Raw genomic sequence first — 22,979 nt, forward strand, 5'->3', positions numbered from 1 at the left:
CATTGTTTTTAAGTAAAATGGTCTTTTAAAATGAGGTAAAAAAGTGAACCTTTCATTGTCCCTTAAATACTTATTGTTATAAACCTCTATAAATCCAAAAAGGGTAACATCATGTATTATTCTTTGAGTTTTTTTAGAAGGTCCTTAAAAGATTGATACCTCTATGGAAAGTACTGTGTGGTTACATTTACCTTCTAGCCATAAAAGATTATGTTTTAGCGGACAATTGAAAATTTCTAATTGGGAATGTATCTTGACTTTTAGCATATAATTTATTTTTGAATGTTTTAAGTGATCATAAAAGCAATAACGAATAATTATCTGTTCCTTTTAAAAAGATTTATACCATACCTCATATTGCCTCCTACTCTTGCGTGTGTGTGGAACCTGTAAATATGAGAGTTGCTTCCTTGGTTAGGTTACCTGATATGGCAAGTGGTGATGGGGGAGTCTCATGATTATGCTATAATTATGTAAGACTCCATCATACTGGAGTGGAGAGACACGTGGGAAGTCAGAGATATGCCCCCCCCCCCCCGGAAGAAAGCAGACATCATGCTGTGAACTGCTTTTGGGCAGGGAAGTGGTTCCTCTATGAGTTGGCAACAGCATCCTGCTGACAGCCAGCAAGAAAATGAGAACTTCAGCCCCACAGCTGCAAATGGCTGATTCTGCAAACACCTTATATGAGCTTGGAAGGGGATGCTGAGCTTCATATGAAACCACAGCCCAGCCAACACCTTGATTGCAGCCTTTTGAAACCCTGACTAGAGTAAGCTGTGCCTGGATTCTTGACTCGTGGAAATGAGATAAGTGGGTTTGGTTTTAAGTGTGTAAGTTTGTAGAAATTTATTACGCATCACAGAATACTAAAACCAGAACCTTAAGATGATTCAACTGAAGTTACATGTTTTCTTTTGTAGAATGGGGATGATAGCTCTTTCTAGGGAAGTTATGGGATTCAATGAAATGTTGATAAACTATCTGGGAATCAGTACGTTGTCAGAATGTTGGTGAGCCAGGCTTCCTGTGTGTGGCCGGGATGAAGGTCGCTTGAGAGGGCGTTTGCATCTCTTCGAGAGCTGTACAGTCTCTGCCGTTGCTGCTACCCCAGGCTGGCTCAGGAAATGGTGGTAAAGCCACAGGCAACTGAATTTCAATTTGTGTTTCGTTGAACAAGTGTTACTGGAATCTACCTAAAGTGGGAGAGAATTATAAAATTCGATTTTGGTGTAATCGTGGAACAATGTCTTTTTGCTCTAGGGGTCGGGTAGGGTGCATCTATTTCACAAGGCTCAGCTCTGAACTCTGGGTGGAGTTCAGTCTGCACATTTCCTTATTCTCCTTGGACCAGCAACTACCCGAGGCATTTCCTTTTTTTCAAAGGGCCTCTTCTTGGCTCCAGCGGCCAAGCCAGACTGTTGGAATATCCCATCTACTTACATACTATTGGCTAAAGCAAGTTTCATGGCCACACTCAACGTCAGTTGGTAGGCGAGCACACTTTGGCTGCTCTAGTGCACTGCAGGGTCACAGGGCCGTGGGAGGCAGTGGCAACTGAGAACAATAACCACAGCCAGCCTCAAGTGGCAGTTCTTTTGGTTCTTCAGTTTGCTAATTTCATTATCCCCTTAGTGATTAGTTTCGCTCTCTTATTTGACTGTGAATTCCCATAAGGGGCGCCTGGGTGGCTCAGTGGGTTGAGCGGCTGACTTTGGCTCAGGTCATGATCTCACAGCTTGTGGGTTTGAGCTCTGGGTCCGGCTCTGTGCGAACAACTCAGAACCTGGAGCCTGCTTTGGATTCTGTGTCTCCCTCTCTCTCTCTGCCCCTCCCCCTCTCACGCGCTGTCTCAAAAATAAATAAACATTTTAAAAAGTAAAAAAAAAATCATGTTAAATCCCAAAGAGGGATATGTATAAAAGAATGTAAGCAATTGAATTTGGTGACCTGATACACAAGTACTATCCTTGCGGTGTTCTGTGATTTGCAGAACCAATTTCAGACGACTGTCTTACTTTCCATGTCCAAAGGAGAATATTTCAGCTTTGCACAGTGGCAGAATTGTAGCCAATGAGGTGTATCCGAGGCACGATTATTGCTAATTGAAACCAAAGGAGAATATTTCTAATGTATCTCTTGAGAATTCTAAAAACATGCAGAGAATAGCCTATTGGTCAAAGAGTAGGATATGGAGATATTCCTGGATTTTCTATACTCACTAATAAGGTGCTTATGACGCTGAACTTTGGCCTTTGTACCTATACCTATCGTTAAGAAGATGCCCCCTACCTCTCAGCCGGGTAGCATTACGGTGTTGTTGACCAGGAAGACATGTAATCAAAATATTGTAACAATAGCCTGCCTTTTTGGTTTTGTTTTGTTTTGTTTTTTCCTCCGTTGTAGGACATAACGATTATATTTGCCCAGCGACAAATCAGTGCACGATAGATAAGAACAGGCGCAAAAGCTGCCAGGCCTGCCGACTTCGGAAGTGCTATGAGGTCGGGATGGTGAAGTGTGGTGAGTGTTCGCTTCCTGTTTCATTTCATCGTATGGGGGGGCGTGCCGATGGCTCTTTCAAACAGGACAGGTGGGGGAACTGGGGACATGTAGCCTGGATGGGAGGAGAGTTAGGACTTGGTAATTATCATCAAGTATTTGTACGCTGCCACATTGGAGGGGGCATTGATGTATTCCCTGTAGCTGCCGAGGACAGAGCTGAGATGAACAGGAACGAGTCACAGGAGGCACATTTTGGCCCAATATAGGGAAGAACTTTCTACAGCTCAGGTGGTCTGACGACACAGTAGACTGCTGCTGGGTTTAGGGAGCTCTAGAAACCAAAGTGCTCAAATGGGCTGGATGACCATCTGCCCGAGGCCTTGCAAAGTCTAAGGATGAAGTTCAGATAAATGTCCACAGTCAAAGCTGTGACAGAAAAGTAGAGTATCTTGTGGGTTACTTGGAGAGCTATGGGAAAGATTCATGCCTAGCCCTGTATTAGCTTTCTAGAAAAGGCACATATAGGTGTCAGAAACGTGATAGAACCATGGAAAGCACACAGAACGTAGATTCTGTTGTATGATGATATCTATGTATGCATATATGCGTATAAACATACGTATGTGTGTGTATACACACATACATGTATACGTACATGAAGAAGAAAGAAAAATGGGCACATTAGTATAACATCTGACAGTAATGCGTACCTCCTGCTCTCTCCACCTGGCTAACTTTTGATTCCCTGTCTGTACACACTTGCATGTACATGTACTCACAGCAGCTCTGCCCGAGTTTTCCTGTTATTCTCTAGTCAGTATTTTGCCTGTGGTTAGTTGTAATTTCTCTATTTAAAAAATTTAAAACAAAAGTCTCCTTTCACCCTGACAGGCTCTTAGGAGCTCTGCCTTTTGAATATTCTCTCTTTTTTTGTATTTGCTATGATATAGAACCTTTAATTTCAATATTTATAATTTCTCATCTTTTACATAGACTTTTATATATATAAATGTGTATATACATATACATATATATATTTATACATATATGTGTATAAATGTGTATATACATATACACATTTATATATACATGTATAAATGTATATGTGTGTGTGTGTGTGTGTGTATAAATTTATTGTTTAATTCACTTCCAAGTTAGTTAGAATATAGTGTGCAATAATGATTTCAGGAGTAGATTCCTTAATGCCCCTTACCCACTTAGCCCATCCCCCCCTACCAAAACCCCTCCAGTAACCCTCTGTTCTCTATGTTTAAGAGTCTCTTATGTTTTGTCCCCCTCCCTGTTTTTATATTCTTTTTGCTTCCCTTCCCTTATAGTCATCTGCTTAGTATCTTAAATTCCTCATATGAGTGAAGTCATATGATACTTGTCCTTCTCTGACTAATTTCACAGCATAATACCCTTCAGTTCCATCCACATAGTTGCAAATGGCAAGATTTCATTCTTTTTGATTGCCAAGTAATACTCCATTATGTGTGTACACACACACACACACACACACACACACACACACACATATATATACCACATCTTCTTTATCTGTTCATCTGTCGATGGACATTTGGGCTCTTTCCATACTTTGGCTATTGCCAACAGTACTGCTACAAACATGGGGGTGCATGTGTCCCTTCAAAACAGCACACCTGCATCCCCTGGATAAATGCCTAGTAGTGCAATTGCTGGGTCATAGGGTAGTGCTATTTTTAATTTTTTGAGGAACCTCCATACTGTTTTCCAGAGTGGCTGTACCAGTTTGCATTCCCACCAGCAGTGCAAAAGAGATCTTCTTTCTCTGCCAACATCTGTTGTTGCTTGAGTTGTTAATGTTAGCTATTCTGACAGGGATGAGGTGGTATCTCATTGTGGTTTTGATTTCTATTTCCCTGATGGTGAGTGGTGTTGAGCATTTTATGTGTCTTTTCGCCATCTGGATGTCTTATTTGGAGAAGTGTCTATTCATGTCTTTTGCCCATTTCTTCACTGGATTATTTGTTTTTTGGGTGTTGAGTTTGATAAGTTCTTTATAGATTTTGGATACTAACCCTTTATCTGATACGTCCTTTGCAAATATCTTCTTCCATTCCATTATTGCCTTTTAGTTTTGCTGATTTTTTCCTTTGCTGTGCAGAAGCTTTTTATTTTGATGAGGTCCCAATAGTTCATTTTTGCTTTTGTTTCCCTTGCCTCTGGAGATATGTTGAGTAAGAAGTTGCTGCAGCTGAGGTCAAAGAGGTTTTTGCCTGCTTTCTCCTCTAGGATTTTGATGGCTTCCTGTCTTACATTGAGGTTTTTCATCCATTTTGATTTTATTTTGGGGTATGGTATAAGAGAGTGGTCCAGGTTCATTCTTCTGCATGTCGCTGTCCAGTTTTCCCAGCACCATTTGCTGAAGAGACTGTCTTTATTCCATTGGATATTCTTTCCTGCTTTGTCAAAGATTAGTTGGTCATACGTTTGTGGATCCATTTCTGGCTTCTCTGTTCTGTTCCATTGATCCGAGTGTCTGTTTTTGTGCCAGTACCACACTGTCTTGATGATTACAGCTTTGTAATACATCCTGAAGTCTGGGAGTGTGATGCCTCCAGCTTCAGTTTTCTTTTTCAAGATTGCTTTGGCTATTCGGGGTCTCTTCTGGTTCCATGCAAATTGAAGGATTGTTTGTTTTAGCTCTGTGAGGAATGCTGATATTATTTTGATAGGGATTGCTTTTTTCTTTTTCTTTCTGTATGTAACAGATAAGGCACCTCATCTGGCTATATTATAGTATAGCAGAAGTCCTCTTATTTGATCACACTTCTCTGGCTTTATAATCACTGATGTTTCCTGTCTTCTTTGTAAAACACCCTGCCAATGCCCATGAGCTCTCCGTGTGTATTGGTTACTCTTTAGAACATTCAAGCATTTCTGTTCCCACCACTTTAGTTATAGCCTTATCAGTAACCAGTAGACGTTTTCCAAAACCTATTTCTACTCATTGTAACTGTCAAATTATGTAATTTAATTAGAATTTATACAAACATGAAATATGAGTAGGAAAAGATATCATTTCTGTGAAGGCTTTGAATGCAACCATAAAGGAGGGACACCAGGCTGGCTCAGACGGTAGAGCATGTGACTCTTGATCTCAGGGTTGTAAGTTCAAGCCCCACATTGGGTGTAGCACTTACAGTAAAACAGCAACAACAACAACAACTGTAAAAGACTAGTAGCTGTTGAGTTAGGTATGAATGAGATTGTGGCGGGGAGTGGGGAATCATAAACCTAGAAAAATTCTGAATTTGGATTGCTTTATGAGTGCCTAAGTTCTTGCTCCGTTGTAAAGAAGTGGAAATTGAAAATTCAGAGGCTGTGCATCGTGGATATGGCTTATGTAGGAAAGTTACTTGTGATTTAATTGGCAGATGTGCTTAAGGAGAAAGATTTGGTCCTCTGACAAAAGATTACAAATTGTTTCATATTTTAAGTTAACATTTTAAGGTGAGTGTGTATTTTTTAAAAAGCTATTTACAATTTAGTCAGGATAAGAACACTTTTATTCTACCACGATCTGTTGGACAGGTGTAGCCCTGGTGGTTTGGGACCAGGGCAGGAGCACATGATAATCCGCCTGCAGGGGGCGGTGTATGCGGTGGGAGAACAAGAGGACAGGACTCCCGAAGGTTGAATTTCCTTTTTTGTCTTATTTCTTGCTATCTGTGACTATGCTCAAACCTAACGTTTCTGGCCCTTGGTTTTCTTATCTCTGAAAAGAAGATATCTGTTTCACTGAGTTTTGTGAGGAATACATATGAAAAAAAAATATAAAGACCTAGCACAGTGTTTGGCACTAAATTTTAGTTTTCCTTCCTTTCCCCTCCCTCTTTGAAAAGCTTATATAAGTTATGAGGAGTTTTGATACAATACGGTCTTGCAAGGCAGAGTACAGAGATGTACTTTAAAACATCTTTCTGGGGCGCTTGGGTGGCTCAGTTCGTCAAGCGTTCAACTTGGGCTCAGGTCATGATCTCAGTTTGTGAGTTCGAGCCCCGTGTCAGGCTCTGCACTATGAAGCCCGCTTGGAATTCTCTCTCTCTGTCTCTCTCTCTCCCCCTCTCTCTCTGTTCCTCCTCAACTTGCGCTTTCTCTCTCTCACAAAATAAATAAACTTAAAAAAAATCTTTCATGATACCAACTCAAAAGAGATCTGCAACCCCATGTCACAGCAGCATTATTTATTTGTTTGTTTATTTATTTATTTTTAAAATTTATATCCAAGTTAGTTAGCATATAGCAGCATTATTTATAATAGCCAAAGCATGGAAATAACCTAAGTGTCCATTGCCAGATGAATGGATAAAGAAGTTAGTGCTTGCGTGTGTGTGTGTGTGTGTGTGTGTGTGTGTGTGTGTATAAAAATGGAATAGCATCCAGCCATTAAAAAAAAAGCCCACAAAGAAATCTGCCATTTGTGACAACTTGGATGAACCTTGAGGGCACATGCTAAGCGAAGTAAGTTAGAGAAAGACAAATACTGTTGATCTCACTTACATTGGAGTCTAAAACAAAAACAAAAACAAAAACCCAAACTCATAGAAAAAGAGATCAGATTTGTGGTTACCAGAGGCAGGGTGTTGGGGGAGAGGGAATTAGAGAAAAGTGACCAAGGGTACAAACTTCCATTTACAAGATAAGTTTTCTGACATAATGTACAGCATGCTGTCATTAACACTGCTGTATGATAGATATGAAAGTTACTAAGAGAGTTAAGTCCTAAGAGTTCCGAAAGAAAAAAGAAATCTTTTTCGTTTTTTCCTTTTTTTTCTTTTAACTTTCCCTCTTTATTGCATCTATATGAAATGATGGACGCTGACTAAACTCACTGGGGTGGTCATTTCACAATATACATAAGCCAAACCATTATGCTGCATACCTTAAACTTACACAGTGATATATGTCAATTATATTGCAATAAAATTGGAAAGAAAAATCTTTCATGGAAAGGAAAACCAGAGAAAAGGTCATTAAATTTGGCCAAAAAGAAATTGGGCAGGGCTCTCTAAGAGAAAACATTTTATCATCTTTGGAGATTGCATGATGAGATGGGTTGATGTGCAAACATCTGGATATATCGCCCTTTACTGACCACAGAGAAGGACCATTAGGAGTGAACTTTAACTATGCTTCCCTCCTTTTCCAGCACTCTTCTTGTCTGTCCTCTCAATAAACCCTCCACCCATATTCTTCCTTCCTTCCAGTCTTGGAGGAGTAGAGATTCCACCTGCACCATTTCCCTTTTATTCAGAAATTTTGTCTTTTCTGTTATCACTGTTTTCTTCACCAATCTTGGGTTTTCTATTGAGGTTTTAATATGGTTGTTTAAATGGTGGGAAGATGCTCACCCAGACTTACTTCAGGGATGAAGCTTTGTTGTAAGGATATGCTGAAATGTAAATAGCCCGGAAAACAATCCAAAAGGCCATGCATTTGATCTCTAGAGATTCCTGTGTTGGGAGAATAAATCTGTATCTTTAGATGCCATCTCTCTATTCATCTGCTGTATATACACATGACAGGGATTGGATAGGGATGTGGGACAAAGTAGTAAAACTGCCAGGTCTGGATTCAGACAACTGCTTTCACTATTTTCTAGTTTTCTACCCAGGGCAAGTTATTTGAGCCTTCTTGTGCCTGGCCCCTCCCCTGTATCTTGGAGATGCTAATAGCCCCTGCCCTCTAGGGCAGTTTTCAGAATGAAATAATCTATATACATTGTACAATATCTGACACATAGAAGCTTCCAGTAGCTGTGAGCTGTCATTTTGATCATTTACCATTATTATCATTGTTGTCATTGTCATCACCATTGTCATCAACATCTTTTCACTGGGGCTATTTACCACTTTCTATTTTTTTTACGTTTATTTATTTTGAGAAAGAGCACGCATGCATAAGTGGGGGAGGGGCAGAGAGAGAGGGAATCGAGAGAAAATCCCAAGCAAGCTTCCCACTGTCAGCACAGAGCCTGATGCAGGGCTCGATCTCATGAACCATGAGATCATGACCTGAGCTGAAATCAAGAGTCGGGCGCTTAGCTGACTGAGCCACACAGGCGCCCATATTACCACTTTCTAATATGGAGCACTCCTGTTTGGTAGAGTTCTTTATCACGCTTCCTCAGAGCCACACTGAGTGACTGCCTAGATTCCAGTGTAAAAGCCGTGACACTAGAAATATCCTTGGTAGAAAACAGTGAGTTCCTGGTTGAAGACTATTTTATTGATCTGGAATCCCCAGGACTCTGTCAGAGCTCAGTATATAGGGCTTTGTCAGTGAAAGCTGATCAAATAAATTTGAGTGTGTGATTCAAAACGTTTCTCTTTGTATGTTAACCTGTGTCCTCATATACTCTACAAAAAGGAGATGTGTGATCAGACAGGTGCTTTCTTAAACCAAACATTTTGTTCCTTTTTACCCTGGGGGTATAATTGATCTTAAATAATACCTATTGCTTTATGTCTGATTACTAACACAATGAATTATATTTTAGGCTTTTTTTTTTTCTTTTTTTTTTTTTCAACTTTTTTTTTTTTTTTATTTATTTTGGGGACAGAGAGAGACAGAGCATGAACGGGGGGGGGGCAGAGAGAGAGGGAGACACAGAATCGGAAACAGGCTCCAGGCTCCGAGCCATCAGCCCAGAGCCTGACGCGGGGCTCGAACTCACGGACCGCGAGATCGTGACCTGGCTGAAGTCGGACGCTTAACCGACTGCGCCACCCAGGCGCCCCTATTTTAGGCTTTTAATTCTTTTAGTAAACAGTTTGATTTGGTTATCTCTAGATAGATAGAGGCCTTCCTTCTAGTTTGATTAGCCAAGGATAAGAAGAAATTCAGATAACTTTTCTTGGGAGCAAGTAATTTAAATGTACTCATACCTCTTAACTAATATTTCTTTTTAAAATATGGACAACTGAATTTAGTAAACAAACATAATGGTAGGAATATAGAAACTAGGCATTTTTCAGATATTTTAGTTTTTTTGTGTGTGTGGGAAAGTTGTACTCATGCTCATGACATCCTGACTTACATCTTTCTTAATTTTCGCTTTGTATTTTTGTCTTTAACCAATGGATTTCAAATTTTTTTTTTAATGTTTATTTATTTCCGAGAGAGAGAGAGACAGAGCGTGAGCGGGGGAAAGGCAGAGAAAGGGAGACACAGAATCCAAAGCAGGCTCCAGGCTCCAACCTGTCAGCACAGAGCCCAATGCAGGGCTTGAACCTACAAACTGCGAGGTCATGACCTGAGTTGAAGTCGGACGCTTAACCCACTGAGCCACCCAAGTGCTCCTAACCAATGAATTTTTAGAAATTCTTTTGTGCTAAACTTTACAGGGGCCTGGGTTATATTTTTGTTATTTCTTGTGATCAGAGAATATGATCTATATGATACCAATTTTAGTTAAAATTTTATTCATGAACTAGTATGTGATAATTTTGTTCAAGTGAATTGTACAATCCAAATGTTCTGTATTCTGCCTTTCCCCTTATTGTTTACACTGTCAGTTGCTGAGAAAGATACATCAAAATACCCAAATAGGGGTGCCTGGCTGGCTCAGTTGGTGGAGCATGAGACTCTTGGGGTTGTAGGTTTGAGCCCCACGTTGGGTGTAAGGATTACCTAAAAAACCTTAAAAAATAAAATATCCATTATAATAATGTATTTGTCAACTTTTTCTCTCAGTCACTTTTTCATGTTACATTTATAGGTTGTGTTTTCTTATCGTTTTTTATTTATTTTTTTTTTTATTAAAAAAAATTTTTTTTAACGTTTTATTTATTTTTGAGACAGGGAGAGACAGAGCATGAACAGGGGAGGGTCAGAGAGAGGGAGACACAGAATCTGAAACAGGCTCCAGGCTCTGAGCTGTCAGCACAGAGCCTGACGTGGGGCTCGAACTCACGGACCGCGAGATCATGACCTGAGCTGAAGTCGGCCGCTTAACCGACTGAGCCACCCAGGCGCCCCTCTTATCGTTTTGATAAGATAAGAATTATCTAAGTTTAGAATTATTTATCTTCCTTTTATAATCTACTGATGAGGCTTTAATAATGATTTGTGCCTTACAGTTTGTATTGTCTGATATCGATAGAGTAACTGATTTATTTCATTAATTTTTGCCTGTTATTTTTTTCTATCCCTTTGTTTTCAGTTTTCTGTGTGTTAGATGTATCTCTTACAGCCAGTCTATGTCTAGATAAAAAAAAAATATAATCTCAGAGTTGCTCTCAATTGATGAATTTAGTCTATTTATGTTTATTGTGATCATGATATTTGAATTCATTTCTATCATTTTATGCTTTAAAAAATTCATCATATATTTTCTTTCTTTCCTTTTTGGAATTGACGCCATTTTACTGTTTTATTTTTCCTCTTCTAGTTTGGAAGTCATACATTCTGTTTCAATTCTTTTAGTGACAGTTCTATTTTTAGCAAGCATTCATGAGAATTCAAGCCACTCTCTCTAACTGATGTTTCTCTTCCCAAATAAACAATCTTAGAAAGGTCTAGCCAAAATTATTCCTCTCTCATCTTATTTGTTATTATCCAGTATTTGGTGCTACCTTATTTCTGTACCTCCAAAAATTAATTGTTATTATTTTATACATTCTATGTTTATTAGGTTTCCTCTCATGTTTAACAATTTAGTTTCTTACCATTGCACCTTGAATTTCATTGCTTTTCTTGGGTTCATGTTTCTCCATCCCAAAGAAACAGTAATTATTTCAAATGGGGTATGAGTGATATATCTTTTTAACCTTTGCCTAACTGAAATGGCTTTAATTTATCCTCACTCTTGAATGATAGTTTATCTGAGAATATAATTCTAAATTGAAGGTTTCTCCCTTCCCCCACCATCTTAAACACATTATCCCATTGTGTTTCTGACCCATAAACCTACAATAACTGAAACATATTGAGACCAGCAGAGGAGTAAAAACATATATACACATATGTGAAACATATATGAAACAGAGAAGACAATCCAGAAGAAGAGACCTTTATACATATTTCTTTTTTTTTTTTTTTTTAATTTTTTTTTTCAACGTTTTTTATTTATTTTTGGGACAGAGAGAGACAGAGCATGAACGGGGGAGGGGCAGAGAGAGAGGGAGACACAGAATCGGAAACAGGCTCCAGGCTCCGAGCCATCAGCCCAGAGCCTGACGCGGGGCTCGAACTCACGGACCGCGAGATCGTGACCTGGCTGAAGTCGGACGCTTAACCGACTGCGCCACCCAGGCGCCCCTATACATATTTCTTAAATGACATGGCATTTTATAAAAATCTGTGGGAAAAATTTATCCAATAAATGCTACTGGGAAAATTATACATCTGTTTGAAGAACATAATATGACATGATACAAACATACATAAACTTCCAAATAGATTTGAACCACAAAAGTGCTTAAAGAAGATATAAGAAAACATTGGTATAATCTTGATGTGAAACAAAAGACCGATTTGGCTGTGTACTAAAGCTTCTTATGACGAGAGATACCATGAGTAAAGTGAAAAGATATATAACAAGGCAAATATGGTATATAAGAAAAGTTATCTATAGTTCCTAAATAAACTTCATAGGTTTCTGGGGGTGGGGGGAAGAACAAAAGAAATAAATAGGCAATATACAAGTAAAAGAAATATAAAGTATGGCAAATGTATTAGTCAACCTTGCTAGCAATTTAAAAAAATACAAAGTGAAATGAGGTTGGTTAGTCATTTGTCAGATTAGCAAAGATTAGAAATTATTTTTAATGTCCAATGGTGTTATGAGGAGATAGGAAGCCCCTTAAAGTATCATTTGGATTACAAATTTTAAAATAGTTTTGGAGGGGGCATCTGAATGGTTCAGTTGGTTAAGTGTCCGACTATGACTCAGGTCATGATCTCACAGTTTGTGGGTTCGAGCCCTGCGTCAGGCTCTGTACTGACAGCTCAGAGCCTGGAGCCTGCTTTGGATTCTGGGTCTCCCTCTCTCTGTGCCCCTCCCCCACTCACACTCTGTTTCTCTCTCTCAAAAATAAAGATTAAAAAAAAATTTTTTTAACATCTATTTATTTTTGAGAGACAGAGAGAGACAAAGCAGGAGAAGAGGAGGGGCAGAGAGAGAGGGAGACACAGAATCTGAAACAGGCTCTAGGCTCTGAGCTGTCAGCACAGAGCCCAATGTGGGGCTTGAACTCATGAAGCATGAGATCATGACCTGAGCGGAAGTCAGACGCTTAACCGACTGAGCTACCCAGGTGCCCCCAAAATAAATAAACTTGAAAAATAAAACAATAAAATAGTTTTGGAGGGGGCCCCTGGCTGACTCAGTCTGTAGAGCATGTGACTCTTGATCTCAGGGTTGTGAGTTTAAGCCCCACGTAGAGATTATTTAAAAATAAAATCTTAAAATAGTTTTAGAGGGTAATCTATCAATAATCTTAAATGTGTATATGCCTTGGTTCAGCAACTTGACTTCTTTGAATTTATTTTAAGGGACTAATTGGATACAGGTACTCATTTTCATTGTAATATGAATACTAGCAAAGAAATTAGAACCAACCTAGATTTCCATCAAGGGACACTTTAGATAAATAATGCTATATTCATAAAACAGAATGCTATATAGGTTTTTAAATTGTAAAATGACGCCTTTCTAATGAAAAGAAAAAGGTTTAAATAGTATATACACACTGTGATCTAAATTTTGTATATGAAATATGCAAAAGTAAATAGCATTAAAAGAAAACTGAAAGAATTTATGCCAAAATTTGTGCTTTTCTATATTTTTCAGGATTTAAAAAAATTTATTACTTGAAATATATTTATTTGTGTAAATATATAAAAATGCATGTGTATATGTGTAAGCACACACAAGTACATGTGACTATTTTCAGAATGTATTATAAAAGTGTATTATTTGATAACTGTTTGGAAACATTAGTGTTCATTCAGTTCCTAGTTTTGCCTATCTTTTGTCTGAAGAAAACTCCTAATTCTGTGGTTTGAAAACTGAGGTTATGTCAGCACTCTTTTTTTTAAAGTTTTATTTATTTTGAGAGAGAGAGAGAGAGATGAGCGAGCACACGAACAAGCGAGGGAGGGGCAGAGAGAGACGACAGAGAGAGAGAGAGAGAGAGAGAGAGAGAAAGACAGAGTCAGTTCCAAGCAGGCTTGGTGCTGTCAGTGTGGAGCCCAATGCAGGGCTCGATCCCACGAAACAGGAAATTATGACCAGAGCTAAAATCAAGTCAGACGCCGAACCCACTGAACCATCTAGGCGCCCCGTCAACACTCTTTAAAAGAGAAATCGATTTCGTCTCCATAGGTAATCTTGAAATGGGAGACCTTACGTTCATTTGGGCTACTGTCCCTGAAACGTCCCGTTTTGCTCTTGCTAATATAGTCACAAATGTAACCATCTCTGGTACACGCCCCACAGGTTCCAGGAAGTAAGTCAGGCTTCTGTTCTAAGACACGCTGTGGGGACAGGCTCGAGTCTTAACCACGGCGTCACGGCCTCGCTCTTGCCCCGGCGACTCGGGCGCCTCGAACGCCGGGTTGGCGAAGCCACGGGAAAGCACTGTGTGATCGTCTCTCCGGTTTAGGCTCCCGGAGGGAAAGGTGTGGCTACCGTGTCGTGCGAAGGCAGAAGAGCTCCGAGGAGCAGCTGCGCTGCGCCAGCAAAGCCAAGAAAGCCGGGGGCCACGTGACCCGCGTGAAGGAGCTGCTGCTGAGCGCCCTGAGCCCCGAGCAGCTGGTGCTCACGCTCCTGGAGGCGGAGCCGCCGCACGTGCTGGTGAGCCGCCCCAGCACCCCCTTCACCGAGGCCTCCATGATGATGTCCCTGACCAAGCTGGCCGACAAGGAGCTGGTGCACATGATCGGTTGGGCCAAGAAAATCCCAGGTAGGGCTTTCTGGATCTCAGCTCAGTGCAGAGGACTTTAAAAAATATCTAACTAAAAACGATCTGTTCCAGCTTTCTGTTTTTCCCTGGCATCTGTCTGGGGAGGTGGGGGTGGGGGGGGGAGCTGTGAGCCCAGGTAACTGTCCTTTATAATCTTCGATGACTTGTATTAAGTCTATAGAAGGAGTCCAAGGCCGGACGTTGTGAGTTGCACACGCAGAGTTCAGAGTTTCCTTCCTTAGGGCAGCGTGTAGCCGCAGCTTTAAAACGTTGGTTGTTTTCTCTGTGTCGTGGGTGTTTTCGTAGCTTGTGAAAACTTGCTCTTTTGTTTTCACAGACACTGGGAGCCGAGGAGGAGGGTGGGTGTTTCTCACGGCCTCTTGCTTTCCCCAGGCTTTGTGGAGCTCAGCCTGTATGACCAAGTGCGCCTCCTGGAGAGCTGCTGGATGGAGGTGCTGATGGTGGGGCTCATGTGGCGCTCCATTGACCACCCCGGCAAGCTCATCTTTGCTCCCGACCTCATTCTGGACAGGTGAGAGAAAAATGCATCGCGTTTCTCCTCCCGACTTGTCTGAGCCCCGGGCGCTGCCTCACACCTCACACCTGAAAGGTCAGTCAAGAGGATGATAATGTCATGAGCTCCCTCACCAGGTCAAGAGTCCAAGAAGGAGAGCATGGGTACTAGGATTCAGTGTCCTGTGACTTATCCTTACCCGCAGTGGGGTGACATTTACAGGTCAGACTATAAGAGCCCCTATCTTGCAGACTATGTGGCTAGTAAGTGTGCAGGTCAACTTAGATTTTTCAGCATTAGAAATTTCATTTTCAGTTTATAATTTTAAGTTGCCCTGCTGTTCTTTCCACTTGTGGGGACCATGCCTATCTCTTCCTGGACAGGTGATAAAATTCTTACAGATCTGCAGTTTATTTTAATGTGCTTTGACTCTAACTGCACGCTCTATAGCATTTTTGACAGTAGCAGTGGAAAGAATGGTTATTAAAACCAAACGAAAGGTAATGGAAATTGGGGAATGATAACACCAATGCCATCACTCGATTGCGCCTTGTTTTCTTTTAAAGATGGCGCAGAAAAGGAACCAATTTTTAATTGACTCAGGTGAACTGTTCATGGAGGAAAAACCAGAATATACAACACTAAAAATGTTAGTAGGAAAAGTGGACACTTTCTTGGAATACATTTGAGCAGGTTGAAAATCTCTCCATGGAGATGGATTTCCACGTTCCTTATTTTGAGAAAGTTCTAATGTAGAATGTTCAGTCACGTTTGACTCTGTGCACAGTGTAGAAGGAGCCATTATATGAATGGAAAATGTCTGCCCCCAACTCTTGGAACTGCCTGTTTAGATCATCAGGAGACCCCCGTGCACATGTTACACAGATGAAAAGTGACGCCCCTAAGTTGTTAGCCTCCACTCTGCCTCTTGTTCTGCATGACACCGTTGACAAAGCACTGTTTTAGTGGAGAACAGAGCCTTTGGGAAGAGCAGGAGCAAGCCCTGGTGTTAAACCATAGAAGAACGTAGGTTCTGGAAGCTGAGACCCTTCAGTAACAATCAAAACAGTCAACTTATTGGCTTGTATATATCAGTCCCCATCTTAAGCATTTGATGTGTTAACTCATTTTATCTTCATGGCCCTTTATGGGTAAGTGCCATTATTATCCTTATCCTTCAGTTATGGAAATGGGGGGGTCAGGTAATTTGCCTGTGGTGACAAGGTGACAGGGTAGTAAGTGGTAGAGCTGGATGTAGGGGCTGGCTGTGAAGTCCATGCTCTTAACTCTGACAGTAGTTACCTGTACAATGGGTCATGCCCCTCAGAGGGACAGAGAACTGAAAAGGGAAAGAGGAGGAGGCTGAGAGGCAAAGTGACTTTCTACTTGATTCTTTTATCTTGGGACAACTCCATTCTACTCTCTGCCCACTTCAGAAACCTCCTCCTCTTCCTGTCACGGAGGACACCATCTGGCAAGGCAGGCTGGAAAGCCAAGCCCCCTGCTGAGCCGTCACTATCTTTCATTTACTCATTATGTTCCTCTTGGCGTTCAGATGAAGCCACACACACACGCACACACACACACTTCTCCTAGAAGTTAGTGCTAGGAAGAAGTTTCACGCCTTGAATCAATACATTTGCAGACACCGGGATTGGGTTGCTGTTGCCTTTTGTCCTGATTTCTACATTGATGCCGCATTTAATGTTTATGTGCTGTGACTGTTTCGTTCCTGGTTTTTAGTATAACCACCTCTCCTCTTTGTGTGAGTTCTTTGATTCCTGTGGATGGAATTTACTGTAAACTGACACGAATCCTGGACAAATTTTAGGCCTACCTTTCGGTTAAGTAATAGAAGGAAAACAAGAAGTAATTTTTGTTACAAATGATTTTTAATAGACTCACATTACTTTTTATAAATATTTGAAAGTATTGTGTTGCCCAGCACACAAGTCTAGTATATTTGAGTAGAGGAGAGGCGCCTTTGGAATCGTAAATGCGTTCACAGTGAGCAAGCATTTTTTTGTTTGTTTTTGTAGTGCCTGTGGTGGTTATTTTTTGTTGCAACCTCTAATATTGTTAACACATAAACTTTGTGAGGTCTAGAATTTCAAGTCTAAGATAAGATAGTTCAATTCTTTTGTGCGTCTATTATTACAGATAAATATTGTTTTATGTGATGGGTATGTTTCTGGAGGAGTTGTCGCTTCAAATACGCTTGAAACGTTTTTTATTCAGAGTCAGAGGTGATACGTCACAAAGAAGTTCTATTATGAGGTTTTTCTGCAACATGAATAAATAATTTGCACACCGCTTAAAAATCGCTCTCTTTTGGCAGACTGTCCCATCAGAGTGCCTTCACGTGGTGGTGTGACCATTAAAGCTGTGAATATAACTAAATTAGCCCACTTGTGGAGACTGAGGCAACAATTCCTATTTCCCTTTATTCTTGTTGAGGCTTCTGCAGTGAGAAAACTTAGACCTATTGAGGATGAGAGGAAGAACCGGTTATCTCAGCTTATTTCTAACAAGGTAGTTCTCTTGGTAACTACTAGAGTCACAAATTCATGTGAGGATCTACCACAGAATCTGAGCTTTTATTTGCTGGAAAAATCGTATCTGCTAAGACATGTCATGTCCTTGGCATCAACAGGAAACGGTCTAATGTTAAGTATTATTTAAAATTCAGGGGCGCCTGGGTGGCTCAGTCGGTTAAGCATCTGACTTCAGCTCAGGTCATGATCTGACGGTTCGTGAGTTCGAGCCCTGCGTCAGGCTCTGTGCTGACAGCTCAGAGCCTGGAACCTGCTTTGGATTCTGTGTCTCCCTCTCTCTGTCTGCCCCTCCTCTGCTTGCACTCTGTCTCTCTCTCTCAAAAATAAATAAACATGAAAAAAATTTTTTTAAAAATCGGAGGGAGTTTGGATCTGGGCACGTCCCTCATTGTGGATGCGTATGGAGTTCCGTGCACTCGTATCATTGTGCGTGTACTGAGTCTGCATTCACATTATTTCTTTGTATGTCGACTTTCTTTAAGATACCCAAAGAATCTTCACTTTAAAAATTTCATCTCCCTTTGGTACGCACGTAATTTTCATTTCTGTTCAAAATTTAAGTCTTCTCCATGTGTTAAGCTTTAAGCCCCCAACCTGTTGCCCTGACACAGAAGTAAACTATGGTCTCCAGCCACAGGTGTGCTGCCACCAGATATGAACGTGGGTACAAAATGGTGCACCCAAAGCCAGGTCCACTCATTCAACATTTTGTCGTTGGGATCAAATAGAATCTTTTTCTTTTGTAAAGGAGTGGTTATCACACAATAAGACATTCCACATGTAGTTACTAATTTTACCTTTACTTAGCCCTAGTTTATGGACAAATGGTGTGCAAAAGTAAGTTTTTATGAGTGGGTTGGTTTGACTGATGGATTGTTTCAGTATTTTAAAATTCAAATCATGTTCTTTCTCTCTTTTTTTTTTTGAGAGAGAAAAAGCGTGTAAGTGAGCAAGGGGTAAAGAGAGAGGGGGAGAGAGAGAAAATCCCACGAGGGGTAGAAGGAGGGGAGAGAGAGAGAGAGAAAGAGAGGGAAGCAGGGCTCACTTGAATTGGGGCTTGTGTTCCCCCAAAGTGGGGTTCGTGCTTACCTGAAGCGGGGCTCAAGCTTATCTGATTCGGGACTCAAACTCACAAACTGAGATCATGACATGAGCTGAAGTCAGATGCTTAACTGACTGAGCCACCCGGGTGCCCTGTTCTCTCTTTTTAATTCAAATCTTTTAATCCCATCCTAATTTCTTTTTTTGTTGTTGTTTTTTAGATTTTTTTTTAACATTTATTCATTTTTGAGAGATGGAGAGAAACAGAGTGTGTGCAGGGGAGGGGCAGAGAGAGAAGGAGACACAGAATCTGAAGCAGGCTCCGGGCTCTGAGCTGTCTGCACAGAGCCTGATGCAGGGGTTGATCCCACAAACCGTGAGATCATGACCTGAGCCTAAGTCAGATGCCCAGCAGACTGAGTCACCCAGGTGTCCCCCATCCTAATTCCTTACGCCCAGTTCAGTTCATTCCATAGTTATAAAATAAGAGTAATAGATCTCATTAACTTAGTATTTAAAAGTCCTTCCTCTGTAAGACTCATTTTAAGGCAGAGCTTTAGTAGGGTGTCATTTATGAGGTGTTGTCCCATATTTCCTGTATTTCTCATTTATTGTCTACAAAAATTACCTGGTTTCTCCAGCCTGTGAAGTGAATACAAATATTCTAACCGTGCCACCCCTTGAATGAAATGGCTGGCTGTCACATCTATTTAATAAAAGCAATCAAACCTGATTCTTTAAAATTCATTGAGAGATTCACTTTTTCCATGAGGTATACATGTTCTGATTACAGTGAGTTATAGCATTTCTCAGGGTTTAGGATGCTCTAGAATATAAACTCTCCCTCCATTTTTTAAAAAAGTTTATTTATTTATTTTGAGAGAGAGAAAAAGAGCATGAGTGGGAGAGGAGCAGAGAGAGAGGGAGAGAGAGAGAATCACAAGCAGGCTTCAAGCTGTCAGCATGGAGCCTGATGTGGGACTCGATCCCACAAACCCTGAGATCATGACCCAAGCTGAAATCAAGAGTAAGATGCTTAACTGACTGAGCCACCTAAGTGCCCCTCCCTCCATTTTTGAAATATGAGTTTGTGTTTAAAATGGCAAGCATTTTGGGATGCCTGAGTGGTTCAGTCAGTTAAGCATCTTGGTTTCAGCTCAGGTCAGGATCTCACAGTTCATGAATTTGAGCCCTGCATTGGGACTGCTTGGCATCCTCTCTCTCTCCCCTTCTCTGCCCCTCCCCTGCTCGCTCGCTCTCTCTCTCTCTCTCTCTCTCTCTCTCTCGCTCAGAATAAACTTTAAAAAAATGGCATGCATTTTAATGAGGAAATTATACTAGTTTCAATACTTAGGGATGTGTTTTTAGGTACACGTGGCAACCTCTGCACAAAATGGTTTTGATTTCAGATGAATCCTCTTATCATACTGTTTGGGAGTGGTGTGAGTATGCATGCATCTACATGTGCATGACCCCCCACCTCTGACTGGGTCTCAAAGAAAAGAGCCAAACTGTTAATCAATGAAGGACTTGGGGGGCTTTTTGTTTTTGTCCCCAGAGATATTTTGTTTTGTTTATTTAGTTTGTTAGTTTCATTTTATTTTATTTTTTAATGTTTATTCATTTTTTGAGACAGAGGCAGAGTACAAGTGGGGGAGGGGCAGAGAACGAGGAAGACCCAGGATCCAAAGCAGGATCCAGGCTCTGAGCTGTCAGTACAGAGCCCGACATGGGGCTTGAACCCACGAACTGTGATATCATGACCTGAGCCACAGCTGGTCACTTAATCGAATGAGCCACCCAGGTGCCCCTATTTATTTAGTTTTGTAAAGATTTAAAAAAAAATTTTTTTTTATTTTTGATAGAGACAGAGCACAGTGGGGAGGGGCAGAGAGAGAAGGAGACACAGAATCTGAAGCAGGCTCCAGGCTCTGAGCTGTCAGCACAGAGCCCGATGCGGGGCTCAAACTCACAAACTGTGAGATCATGACCTGAGCCGAAGTCGGACCCTTAACTGACTGAGCCACCCAGGTGCCCCTGCAAAGATTTTTTTTTAAAGTAATATCTACACCCAACGTGGGGCATGAACTTACAGCCCTGGTATCAAGAGTCACGTGCTCTGGGGCGCCTGGGTGGCTTAGTCGGTGAGTCGTCTTGATTTTGGCTCGGGTCATGATCTCGAGATTTGTGAGTTTGAACCCCTTGTTGGGCTCTGCGCTGATAGTGCAGAGCCTGCTTGGGATTCTTTCTCTTTCCTTCTCTCCCTCTGCCCCTCTCCCGTCAAAATAAATAAACTTAAAAAAAAAAAAGTCACATGCTCAGGGCACCTGGGGGGCTCAGTCGGTTAAGTGTCCAACTCGTGATACCAGCTCAGGTTGTGATCTCAAGGTTATGAGATTGAGCCCCGCTTTGGGCTCCGTGCTGAAGGGGAGCCTGCTTGGGATTCTCTTTTTCCCTTACTCTCTGCCTCTCTCCCACTCATGCATGTGCACTCTTCTTGTTAAAAATAAAGAAATGATCATTAAAATAGTCATTACAAATGTGTAACATGCTGTAAAGACTGAGCCAGCCAGGTGCCCCTGACCCCCCAAGACATTTTAGAACCAGTTTTATTCAGCATCAGCTAACCTCAAGCCCAACAATTACGATTTCCAATAATTGTTCCCAATCATAGTGATTTGATCATGTGGCATGAGGGGCCTTCAGGGAATAGGTATTTCACTACGTGCAAAGCATGCATTGTCCTTACTGGACACTTACAGCTGGCTGCCTGGGAAAGCCCAGAGCAGGGGAGGTGGGAGGAGGGGAGATTTGGAGGTTTCCTACCGATTTGGGCACCCTTTGCCCAGGGCTGATTCTCCAAGGTGGCCTTTCCCTATGAGTGACTTCTAGGAGGCACTGGCGTTTTATCACTTAACCTGTGCATGTTCGGAAAGCCTCAAGTGGTTGCAGAAGTTACCATATTTGTTTGCAACTTGCAGTGGGCTTGCTTGTAGCTTTGTGCAGGTGAGTCTGCGAGGGTTTGGATGCTGTGGAATGCAGGATCCTGGCAAGCTGCTGTCCTTTCACAGAACCCAGTGGGAAAGACTCACCGCCATTGGTGCTCCATTTCGATTCCGCAGAGGCCCTTTCTCCAGCCACCGCCATCACTGGAAACGTCCTGGCTTGGGGTTGGGGGGGAGGAGGAGAGGGAACAGTCAGTTCTCTGAAGATCTCAGGTTCCTTTCAGGGGCTGCGTGGGAGACTAAGGATGAAACCCGCAGACACCCACCTCTGCCAGGCTCTCCTTCATCATGCTCTGCAGGTGTTAAGAAGCAAATGAAGTTTCATGGGAAAATCATCTAACTGCTTGTCAAGGGCTTCCAATGACTATGGCTGATGATAATAGAAGATTTTGGGGGGAGCAGTGAGGCAGAATAATGTGTGTCTGGCTGGAGTGAACTGAAGCTGGTATTTTCCAGATACAGTTCAAGTAACTTCCTTCAAAAGTACGCATATAAAAATTCATTTCTATGAATGTTCAAAAGAATTTTGATTATATGGTTTGAAGTTTGTCTAAAACCTTTGCTTAAAAATAATCTTTGGCAAGTCAAAAATGTGCATATTTCCATTTCTACCTTCCTTTCCTGATTCTAATCTGTCTTCTCGCATTGTGATTTCTTTGGCTTTTTTTCAAAAATTTTTTTTTTTTTAACGTTTATTTATTTTTGAGACAGAGAGAGACAGAGCATGAACAGGGGAGGGGCAGAGAGAGAGGGAGACACAGAATCTGAAACAGGCTCCAGGCTCTGAGCTGTCAGCACAGAGCCCGACGCGGGGCTCAAACTCACGGACCATGAGATCATGACCTGAGCCGAAGTCGGACGCTCAACCGACCAAGCCACCCAGGCGCCCCATCTTTGGCTTTTTTTCAAGTTACGTTAAATGTCTCTTAGTTGCCCCACCAGTTTCTTACATGACCTCCAGGAAGTGAGTTAAGCCCTCCGGTATGAAGGATTGTTTCAGTATCATTCAGTCTTCCTCATTAGCCCTTCAAAGTCTTCTGATGGGATCATGGAAGGTCTCATTTTAGCAACGTGTGTCGTAACTAGGGCTGGTTGGCCGAAATGGTCTAGGAAGGAAAATGATCAACAGAAACGGCAATCTGTTAAGGAAACATTTGGTGCGTGGGTAGAAGGAAAATGCATTTCTAATGCACACTTTTGTCTCAGTAGCATTTATTCAAATGTTTGCTGTCGGAATTTATAGAAGTTCCCTATCCTCTCTATGTGAAGATTATTCTAGTAATTTTATATCACTGGATGTGCTTTCATTACCGGTTTGTCAGAGTTAAAGGGTGTTCAAGATGAAATTTGAGGTTAACAAGAAAATACTCATTGCTTTTGCTGGTTGCCTAGTGCTGCATGT

The 22,979-nt window shown here is 41.4% G+C and overlaps 1 protein-coding gene and 1 pseudogene across 1 annotated transcript in view; both read left to right on the forward strand.

The window, feature by feature from the left end:
- Positions 1-22,979, forward strand: part of ESR2 (estrogen receptor 2) — a 55,817-nt gene that overhangs the window by 12,799 nt on the left and 20,039 nt on the right. Inside the window, exons 3-5 of the mRNA XM_049611496.1 lie at positions 2,407-2,523; positions 14,163-14,462; positions 14,856-14,994. Coding sequence (XP_049467453.1) covers positions 2,407-2,523; positions 14,163-14,462; positions 14,856-14,994 — 556 coding nt within the window. The remainder of the gene's footprint in view (positions 1-2,406; positions 2,524-14,162; positions 14,463-14,855; positions 14,995-22,979) is intronic.
- On the forward strand, positions 2,045-2,232 carry LOC125910671 (uncharacterized; annotated as a pseudogene).

This window comes from Panthera uncia, assembly GCF_023721935.1.
Source record: "Panthera uncia isolate 11264 chromosome B3 unlocalized genomic scaffold, Puncia_PCG_1.0 HiC_scaffold_1, whole genome shotgun sequence".
Lineage (NCBI taxonomy): Eukaryota > Metazoa > Chordata > Mammalia > Carnivora > Felidae > Panthera > Panthera uncia.